The sequence below is a fragment of the Mandrillus leucophaeus genome, unplaced genomic scaffold, assembly GCF_000951045.1.
Source record: "Mandrillus leucophaeus isolate KB7577 unplaced genomic scaffold, Mleu.le_1.0 Scaffold791, whole genome shotgun sequence".
NCBI lineage: Eukaryota > Metazoa > Chordata > Mammalia > Primates > Cercopithecidae > Mandrillus > Mandrillus leucophaeus.
This window is the reverse complement of record NW_012108597.1, coordinates 477544-488518: the sequence shown is the minus strand read 5'-3', so window position 1 is coordinate 488518 and position 10975 is coordinate 477544. Positions and strand designations below refer to the sequence as shown.

The 10975-nt window shown below is 36.7% G+C and overlaps 1 protein-coding gene across 1 annotated transcript; it reads right to left on the bottom strand.

Annotated features, from left to right (window-relative positions):
- Positions 1-5819: 5819 nt before the first annotated feature.
- Positions 5820-7064, bottom strand: GPR174 (G protein-coupled receptor 174). The gene has a single exon (XM_011967197.1). It carries the CDS (start codon positions 7032-7034, stop codon positions 6033-6035), a length of 1002 nt encoding a protein of 333 aa, XP_011822587.1. The 5' UTR covers positions 7035-7064; the 3' UTR covers positions 5820-6032.
- Positions 7065-10975: the final 3911 nt, after the last annotated feature.

The following is a 10975-nucleotide window of genomic DNA, read 5'->3' as shown; positions in this document are numbered from 1 at the left end:
GGGTAGTTTGCAAATATTTTCTCTCATTCTGCGTGTTGTTTCTTCACTTTGATGATTATATTCTTTGCTGTGCAGAAATATTTTAACTTGATGTGATCCCCCAATTAATTTTTTAAACAGTATCTTGCACCATTTAGATTAGAAGAATACCCAAGAAATGTTGGTGTTACAGTACAGAAGTCTATGTCCAAAACATCTTGCAAAGAAAAGCCACCATGCTGGCTAACACTTTTCCATGAAAGAGAAATATATTTGTATGTAGTTTAAGCTACATTTCTGTTAACCACAGTTGAACCCATAGCCTAACTAATCCATTCTTGTCAGAAGAAATTGAAAGGTAGAAAATGTGTAATGCTTGAGGGAAACTTTATAGAAGTCTACCCACCTATCTATGAGCAGTATTCACAGAGTACAAATAACTATCGCATAAGCTTCAGAAACATTGCAGAGTGTACATTTACATAGACGCATTCTAATACTACTCTATGAGTATTGTTTAGTGGACCATTTTTACTACAATGTGGAAATGTAGTCTGTTAACGTTGGTATTTTTATATTCAGTGGAGCTAAGTCTACTGGACTCCTTCTCATGGGAGCCATAATTTGGACCAAGGAGACCCTGAACTGAATTCAACATTAGTCTTCATTACATTTCTGCAGTAGAAGAAACACCTACCTAAAAAAAAAAAAAAAAAAAAAAAAAAAGACTCAGGTTAATAAATGATATTTTCTGAGTTTAAACTTGATCAGATTAATCAAAGGGAAATTCTACTTTTCGGAATTTAGTGTTTGATGTAATTACTGAATACATCTAAAATCAGTTTTATTCCTCGGCATCTTTTGATCATACATTAAACAGTTCATTTAAATGATACTGTGACTTACTACAGTATTCATAGATTAAATTATATAAGGGAAATGCACTTTAATATAATCTGGAGTAGGGGATTGGATGCAGACATAGAAGAAAGAAGACTGGGTCATGTGTTGATATTGCTTGAATTTCAATAATGGGTGTTCATTGTATTTATTGTTCTTCTTATGAAGATGTTTGAAGTTTCTCATAGTAAAAAGTTTACCGAATTACTTTTTTCATAGTATTATCTCCTTATATACATTTTAGTGAAAAAGTTAAACTCGTTTAATGACAGAGGGCAGTAATGTGATTTCAGAACCTTTTTAAGCTGTTATTATGGGTTTTACTTTATGCAAAGATGGTGTGGGTAATTTATAGTATGACTGCTTCCTCTATGCTTCCACGCCAGTGTCATAACTTGAACCATCATTTCTTCAAACTCTTTTTGTTTATTTTTGTCCTTTTATTAGAGTAGCATTTTAAAAGATAATGAATGCTACAAGTCTTCTTACAAGTTGTAGATACTCAACATTGCTTAGAAATGTCTGAAAAATCTCACTATTATGGGCCAGAATCAAACTTCAAGAACTCTTGCTTAAAAGTAAATGCTGGAGTCAGAAGGGGAGGCCTAATGACAGCCTTCCCTATGGAGCAGTTGTTCTATTATTCTTTGAAGAGATACAAGAAGGCAAGTGGAAGGCGTTGAATAGGGCTATGCCTGTAGCTGAATCAGAAGATATGCATTGCAGTAAGAAGTAGGATGAAAATAATTATTCAACAAACAATAGAAACAATATAGTATTGGCATATTTATATTACTTGAATTATTTGGCAAAATCAAGTAGTGGTTAAGGCTGAAGAAGTTCTGAAGAAGATGAAATGGTCTGTGAAGTTCAGTAAAATTACAATTCGCTCTCCCCATCCCCATACCACATCCTTTAATAACTAAGAAATAAGCAAGTGAAAATAGCCACATTTACTTGAGAGTTTATCTCATACGCCTTCCTCCCCTACCTCCACCACTCCATCAAAATATGGTGGCAAAGACAGTGAAGTTGTTTCTGGACAGACTTCAGGAGGGCACAGAAGAGGTCTCTATAAAATGTGAGGGCATTTGAAGCATGGGGCATGTCTGGTATCTATATCCCATTATTTTATTCAGGTTTACCAAAGCATCAAAAATTCTTCCTTGGGAAACCCTTCACCACTTCCTAGGAAAATATTTTTGCAACAGCCAAAATGTGTAATTCCTAAAAATTTCGTTATTATAGAAGATATTTGGGGTCTTGGAAGTGCTAGGGATATAGGCGAGATGATGAGGGAGCTACTGAAGTAGAAGAAAGAGAGCCAGGCTGAGGAAAGGGTCAGAGACAATTTTCCTGACTTTACACATTTTTTTTTGTTTAAGTAGATTTGTTTTGAGAAGAGCACGGGGGGACAGTAGAGGATGAGATTTTATTTTCCCCTGACAATCCAGAGAAAAACTCAGACTGCCACATCTTAACAACCCTTAAGACTAAGAAGAAAATATTCTCTCTGTTCCATCATTACAAATGTATTGCTTTAAGTAGTTCTCAAAAACTTGGTCCACAGTGAAGATGGGGAATAATTTTTAGCAGAATATGAATATAAAACGTCTATCTATGGACGGAGTGAGTGGCAAGAGTGGGATAAAGTTGGGGATGTGGCTTATCTTTCAAGAATAGACTGCACCTCTAAAAGAGAGAAAAAGCGAGAATAGAGTCTTAGGGGACTTTTATCCATGCATGTGAGAACACTAACAAAGATCATCAAGTCTATCAGTGTGTTGAAAGAAGTGACTAAGTACACATTGACTTCTGGACGCAGAAAATTTCTATGTAATTACAAAGACAATCTTTATTATTAAAATGAATATTATAAGTTATAGCCATAAATAAATTCCAAGTGCAACATTTTCACAGTATCTTGGGAATAAAATCAAAATGGGACATAAAATGTAAGTTGCGCAAGAGTTCCACAGATGCACCCTCTCAGCCCAAGGCAGCTTGTTCTGTTGATCCTGGGGCAGATGGCTTCTCTTTGTGGAATTATCAGTTAATAGAATTGGCTGCTTAACTGGGTGACAATGAAAACATATAAACCATTTGAATTCAATAATAATAATAATGACAATATTTTTACATAGAAATTACTACATATTCAAAGATTTTCTTATTGGAATACTTATGCATTTTTGAATCAAAATTCAACAACTTTATATAGGAAATGTGGAATTATTTATCTTGAAGTATATGTTACTATGGTTGAGGGTGTTTTCTCTCTGCACCACAATTTCATGGAACCCAGAGAGTGATAAATGAGAAGTCTGGAGGAAAGATAAGCCATGGAATGGAGAAGCTCAGAGAAGAGGCTGCTGTCTGGATCGTAGCTGCAGCAGTACTCCTAAATTAGTAAGCTACTAGTTTAGACTTCCCCCTGAAAGTCAGGCCCAGTATAGGAAAGGAGAGTGGCAAAATGAAAAGAAGATGAGCAGACATCTGAGAAACTGATAGCCATGTTCATGGATACATTTCTTAATTTCTTAAAAGTCAGCATTCTCATTATGGCAAGCAAAGTAGGTGTTTGCTTACTATATACAATATGAAAGGCAGTGCTGTAGGACCCACTTTCTTCAAAATATCTTTCCCTCCAGTCTGTCTGCTTCAGTAGGTATTAGCCCTCCATTGAAAGTCACCACTTTGGTTTAATGCGTAGTCCTAAAGCCTGGAATTCAGATATTTCTGGGTAAATTAATATTAAGCTAACATTAGCTATTAGCACCATGATGTGAATGAATTGATCAGGTTGCTGCCTGGGAGAGCAAGGGAATCAAGCAGAAGACAAAACATATTGATGGGATCGGGGGTGAATAAAGTAAATCAGAGCACTGAATACAAACTTAGATGAGCAGACCTGGGGAAAAAGGGTGTCCTCAGCTCAGCAGCATAAGAACACTGAATACTTGTTCTTTTCTGGAATGATGTAAATGGGCTGTCTAACAAATGGGTCCTACCCTCAACCATTCTTCTAAGAAGGTCAATCATCTCCTGAAAATATTTCCCTTCCTCTTTAAAAAATATGTAATCAAAGTGAAATCAATATGTTAGTCAAATCAAATCAATCATCTTCCAAAGTGACCTTAAGAAGTGTAATTCATGCTAATCGAGACAATAGTAAGCACAAATGGTGTAGATGAGACTCTCACATTACAAGTACCCAGTTATTTCACAATTCCACAAAATTGTTACTTGCAATCCTATTACAACACTAAATTATACTAAAAAAAAGACACTTTAAAGCAAAGAGACAAGACACAGTTATAGTTATGCTATTTAAAATACAATTTAACACTTACTGAAAACTTATTTAACACATCAAAACATATACCTTACAATGAATTGTTAGAAGACACATAGATACACTTGCTAGCAGCACAAAGTCAGTTTTCTAGTAGGGTATTATCTTAATAACAACATATGTGTAAAATCAACACTTGTCCAAAGAAAACTTTAGAAAACCTTCCATCAGTCTAGATATTAGAATTCATTTTGATGTCACCAGTTTTCCCCTGATGTGTTAGTATCATAACTGTATGCCTGAAATAACCCCTTTCCTCTAAATATGATAACGCCTTTGATTGGGTTCTACATTCCTTCTGTGAGACATAGAAGTTATCTTCATTATATAGCACACAGATTTTAAGTAGAACTTTCTTAAAGTTACAGCTTTTTGCTAAAACATGTTTCAAAATATTATCATACTTACAACCTAAGATTTAATTATGACTAATATCCTGGGTCTGTTTCCCGCAAAACAGTACCAAACAGGTAGTAGGCAAGTCATTGGCCATTGGTTGCCCAAGGCTGACCAAATTAATCTTCTATACATTTTTCAAAAGGTAAAATAATTGCCTTCCCTAGCTGCTAAGAGCTAGACTTTGGAGGCTTTAGAATGGTATGTCTGGGGCAAAGCTAGACCAAAAATAATCAATGTGGATTCTAGGGTCCATGTGACTGACTGCAATATGTATGCAATGATGGGGCAGAGAGACTTACTCTGGCTTGGGTAAGTAACTTGACAGTCTAAGCTAAGTGTCCTTATATTAGAGTAAGAAATAAAATGTGATGAGAATTTTAAAAGGATTAGCCAACTTTGCTTCATCTTTTCATTCTGACCTAGGTTTAATGATTCATTAGTGCACTACTTCTTCCATAGGCTCAGAAAGTGCAGGAACCTGTCAACATTACCTCAATGTATCTCTAGAAGCATGATTAAAAACTTCCTCTACTAGGCAGGTCCATACATCTCCAGAAATGTTCTTTAGAAAAAGTGTAAGAGAGCCAGAACTGTGATTGTCACCTTTCTGCTTTCTCCTGGGCTTAGAGGCCATTTGAGTCACCTTGTGTGGACTTTGAAAAACTACCTGTCCTAGGTAGATGCAACACGGCATCTTTTATAGTCACAGAGGGTTATCATAGGTAAATATGTATATTGTTCTTAGTTTAAATATGCCAGAGGCCTGAGTTCAGATTTTCATTCTGTGAACAGGTGTGACAAATAATGTTTCATGTTGACACAAAAATGAAGAAAATAGCTATAATAGTCTTCAAACTCTGAAACGTAATCACACTTGAGAGATAAAAATGATCTTATGTTTACAACATTTTCTTTACACAGGGTAATATATCATCCATCCCACTAAAATATAACCAAACATACGAAAATGGCATGTAAACTGTGATTACTAATATAAAAAGACACCTACATCTCCTCTGAATATAAAGACTCAGTATTTGCTGTAACAAAACTAAATGCTTATGGTGGCTCCAAGCTAATACTCTTTTTGTGCCTGAGGGTCACAGGTAAAAGTACTGACTAGAGTTGAGAGCATATGTTTGTAGGATGTCACAGAAATTTGATATTTTAAGATTTACAGACTTGATGAAAAATTACTACACGGATATGTCAACATCAATAATGGTGGATCATAATGCTCCACATAGGTCCTGCTTTGAAGAAGTGAATTCCCCACAGCAGTAAGATAGAGCAGAACTGAAAAGCTGTGTTTTTTTGCGAGTTCTTCCCCGTGGCTTGGGTATTGCAGATATGTTCTGAGGTACTTGCATTTCAGGTCATATTCAGCTTGGTTTTTCTTTTAGCATAATTCAGTTGTCACAGTGGAAGCTGTATGGTTACTCACAAAGGATTTTGCATGGAGTTGAATGCTGTCATGCAAATCTTGTCTTGAAAGCCGTCTTCGGAACTCATTAGTGGAAAAGTAGTATATGACTGGGTCAAGACACGAATTCAGACTAGCAAGACACAATGCCACAGAATGAAATATTAGAATCACCCTTCTGGCTAGGCAGCTTTTAATTTCATTGGACTTCACCAGGAAATCTAAAGGAAAACTGAAATGATAAGGTGCAAAGCAAATTAGGAATACCCCCGCACAGGTTAGAATCATCTTCAAGGCTTTCTGTTTCTCTCCAAGATCTTGGGCCATGGGATATTTATCTTGCAGTGATAAAACCGTCTTCCAGGTACAATACAGGACAATCAGAAGCGGAGTTACAAACCCAATCAACTCGCCAATGGTCATCATAACAACGGACTGGGCCAGGTTGACATTCCTGGTAGGAAGATCCACAAAGCATTTGGTCCTATTGCCAGGGGTATCATCACTGGTTCTGAGGAGTGGGAAGAGTACACATGCAAGGCAGATGATCAGCCAGCCAGCAATGCTGATGTACAGGTCATATTTCTGTTTGCAGTCATGGAAGCGAAAGGGATACATGAGAAACCAAAATCGTCGCACACTGATGCAGACCAAGAAGTAGATGCTTGCATACATGTTGACATACTTCAGGTAGAAACAGAACATGCAGAGACCAGGCCCAAATGGCCAGTCATGATTCAAGTAGTAAAAGATCCTCAGTGGCAAGGAAAGAACTTGTAGTAAGTCAGCAATGGCTAAGTTTATCATAAATATCACAGCTCGTTTTGTTTCTTTCATATAACCATAGAATACCCACAGGGCTAATATATTCCCTATGAGACCTGGCACAAGAATGACAGTGTATGTCACTGCATAAATAAAGTAACGAAAATCTGTATTGTCTCCATCTGGCCCGGTACATGTGTAATTAGCAGGCATGATTCTCTCTAGAGAAACTATCTTTGCCTAATGGTGGTTCAAAACCTAAATTCACAATCAACTGCTGTTCCTTCCAAAAGATTGCTTGCCAGTGGGTTGGAGATACCAAGTATAAAATAACCTTCCTTTTTTTTTACCACATCAGCCTGAGTCTCTACATATTATTCGAGGATTTTTCAAAGAACTATCTGCATTTTTTATTTAGATTTCTCTAGAGTAACTACATGAAAGTCTAGTGTACAAGCACAGATGACAAGCTGTTACAATTTCCCACTTGTTTATTTTAAGGCCCTCTGGGACATCATGAGAGCTGATTCTCTCCCATTTGGAAAAGGAATGTACCATATAGCAGTTCCTCAAATTCCTATATGATGATAGCCTTCTCTTTACAGGTGTCTGGCAGGCCGTTTTTCTTTTTTTGGCTCACATAGAAGAAAGGATTGCTTTAGTGCACAATGAGTCCGCCACTCTTCAGGGATGATTAACTTGGAAAGATCAGCTTTCTGGGACTTTTTCAGCTATATGTCAAAATCTAAAAAGTAAGAAACAAAGGCAGAGCTGCAAGCAAAATAAAATAAGTCAATTATTTCCTGGCCCAGCTTTGAAAAAAAAGAAAAGCCTATGTTCAGAAAAATATTCTAGTTTGAATGAAAAATTCTTATGTAAGGGAAGGGTATATGGTGCAGTTTCTACAAGGCACTTTATAATCACAGAAAAATATAGCTTGAAAGAACATGAGAAGTAATCTAGCCCCTTGTTTTATATAAATATATATATAATTTATATAAATATAAATTAATTTATATTAGTAATATAAATCAAAATACATGAACGAGTGACACTTGGGAGCTTGTTACAAATTCAAAATCTCAGGCGTCACCCTGGACCTGATGCCTCAAGATCTGTGTTTTAACAATGAACTCAGATGATTCTTCTGCGTGTTAACATTTGAGAAACTATAATTTGGATTAGTGCTTTACTAACCTTACTGATTATCTGAATCATCTGGGGAAGGTTAAAAAATAAAATAAAAGCTTCTGGGTGTTTCCTCCAGAGATTCTGATTGAGTACTCGTGGGGTACAGTATGCCATTTGTATCTTTTCAAAGCTCTCCATTTGGTTTTGATATAGCGAGCCCAGCATTTGTCCTTGAACCATCATTTGATCAAAATCATTCCTATATGTCTAAAAATAAGTGGACAACCAGCTTCTCTTTAAATAATCCCATTTACTGGAGTCATTTAGTCACCTCTTAATTACCTGAGACAGCAGATGTAGCCCCAGAACAGAGAATCAAAATCCATAGAAAGTTGACTCAGTTGGGTCTATGACCCTTGTTCTGAGGTAAATAAATTTTAGCTTAGGTGACTGGATAGTTGCCTCAAGGCTACTGAAATCTAGGAGGACTTAACTAACTTTAAAGATATGTGTGGGAAGAACAAAAATGAAATGGGAATTATGAAACATCCTGCTTTGAATGATCAAATCCATGTGGTTTGAAGTGTGCTTCATTGAGCCCCCGAACAAATTATTATTGTTATTTTACTTCAATTTCATGGTAAGTGAAACAGCACATTTTGTTTACATTTTAGGTTGTGAAGCCCTGTGCAGAAACCATCCCATCACAGGTAACAAGCAACCACTTGCTCAAAATTCAACTTTATATTACAGTCTGGTTAGGTGCACACTTTATTAAGCCCAGAAAAAGCAGACCTAGTGTGCTGCAAGTGACTGCAAATGATGTGAAACTGAATAGCTCTGTGCACGTATATCAGAGGAAATTGTACCATTATGACACATGAGTAATCACAAGTTCTGGACAGAAGAGAACAGAACAATTTCCTCCTAATTCTGATCAGCACACAGGCAAATCTCAGGGCTTCATTTTTATTTTTGAAAATCTTCAAAGTAATAAAATGCTTTGAAAAGTATTTGCCTAGTTAGTTCTCCTAGGAAATTCACCAGTTTTGCCCTACTGAGTATTCTATCACTTTTTAAAAAAAAATCAGTTTTAAAGAGAGGTGCTCCTGGATGTCACTTCAAACCAGGCTCCCAATTTATCTTAGCTTCAACATCTACAAGTTCCCCCAGGTCAATTTCATGAAGAGAGGAAACACATATGTGTAGACAGACAATACAGTTATTGTGAACATTGCCTTTTTGCCAGGAAGTTATTTTACTTAGCTAAGTCTAAATTTCTCTGCTGAGATCTGAAAGCCATTTCCTCTTAATCAGACTGCATTCTGTGTCTCTGCTCTGAGAAGTACTCTTTTAATTACTTGGAGACAGCAAGAAGGTTGTCACTCAGCCTTACATCACCAGTCATATTGCCTTTTCTCATATATCTTAATTTGTGATCATTTCATATTCTGGAGAATAGGGAAACCAACTGGTATTGAGGATCCCACAGGCTATTCAACCTGTACGAAAATTAACAAGACCTTTAGCTACTATTCGCTTCCCTGCCCCTACCATCCGTTGGGGAAAAAAAAAAAAAAAGTTAGGCTGTGTATTCTTACACTGCTTTTACCTCTCAGGGTCTATTTTTATTCTTCCCCTTTTACTTAGGCAAGGTTTTTCAACATTTGGCACCTAGGCTAACTGGAGTGCTTATTAAAGATGTGCATTCCCAGATGGACAACTGAATCTTATTTGTCAAAGAGTAGAGCCAAAGGATCTACATTTTAACAAGCGTCACAGATAACCAAATTGGACAGCCTTAAAATCCGAGAATCTTCATTGAGTGATAAAGGGCAATACCAAAACCAGTTCAGTTATTTTGTTAAGCTACATAACCAAACTGAAGTTTTTGCGGGAATTCACTGTTTTCCTATCTTCATTGCCTGTGTTTTTGACTTTCTCTCTGCTTAAATTGCTCTATACCATCCTTACCTGTTGAAATCCTATCTGTCCTCCAAGGCCACTATCTTAAAATGCTGCCTTCTTCATGAGACTTTTGTGATATCTTGCCTAGTTGTGATCATATCTACCTGTGAACTCCCAAAGCACTTTGTGTCAGAAATATGTCCCTTTCTTATTCATTCCACAAAATTGTGAGCAGCTTGCCAGCAAAGACAGTGTTTTCATGACCATTATAATCTTTCACCTCCAAAGTGCACAGCTACTTTACATGTAGAAGAAACTCAATTAGATTCAACTAAATTTAGGTCTAAGTTTAGATCTAAACCAGAGCCTAATGTAATAAGAAAAACCCTTTAGGCTGGGCACAGTGGCTCACACCTGTAATCCCAGCACTTTGGGAGGCCACATCTGGCGGATCACAGGATCAGGATAGAGACCATCTTGGCCAACGTGGTGAAACCCCGTCTCTACTAAAAATACAAAAATTAACTGGGTGTGGTGGCGCGTGCCTGTAATCCCAGCTACTTGGGACACTGAAGCAGGAGAATTGAACCCGGGAGGCAGAGATTTCAATGAGCTGAGATCTAGCCACTGCACTCCAGCCTGGCAACAGAGCGAGACTCATCTCAAAAAAAAAAAAAAAAAAAAAAGAAAGAAAGAAAGAAAAAGATCCCTTTAAGTCTATACATACTATGGTCTTTTGCAAACAATATTATACAGCCCCATTTTGTTGACTACTGTTTAACTTGTGATTCATAGTGGTTCGCAAACATTGTTTATCTATACACGGTTAAAAGACTAGTGAAAATATTAAATCACTTATGATGGATACTATGAAACACTGAGCAGACAGTTTAGGATTACATGTAGCCAAATATCTGGCTGGCTATCAGTGTCTTGTTTTTAGTACTCCAGGTGTGTATACTCCAGCTCTTAAGAGACAAGTCACAATTTTACAAAGTTCCATTTTACACATTAAATTTCAAATATTTCCACTTAGTTGAAGTGATGAGAAGATCACAAGTTAATATGTTACAGTGGGAAAGCTGTATGTTTCCTGTTCTCGGTGCTGACAGGGC

Coding starts and splice junctions, on each gene's coding strand:
- GPR174 (XM_011967197.1), bottom strand. CDS start 7,034: ATGCCTGCTAATTACACATGTACCGGGCCAGATGGAGACAATACAGAT.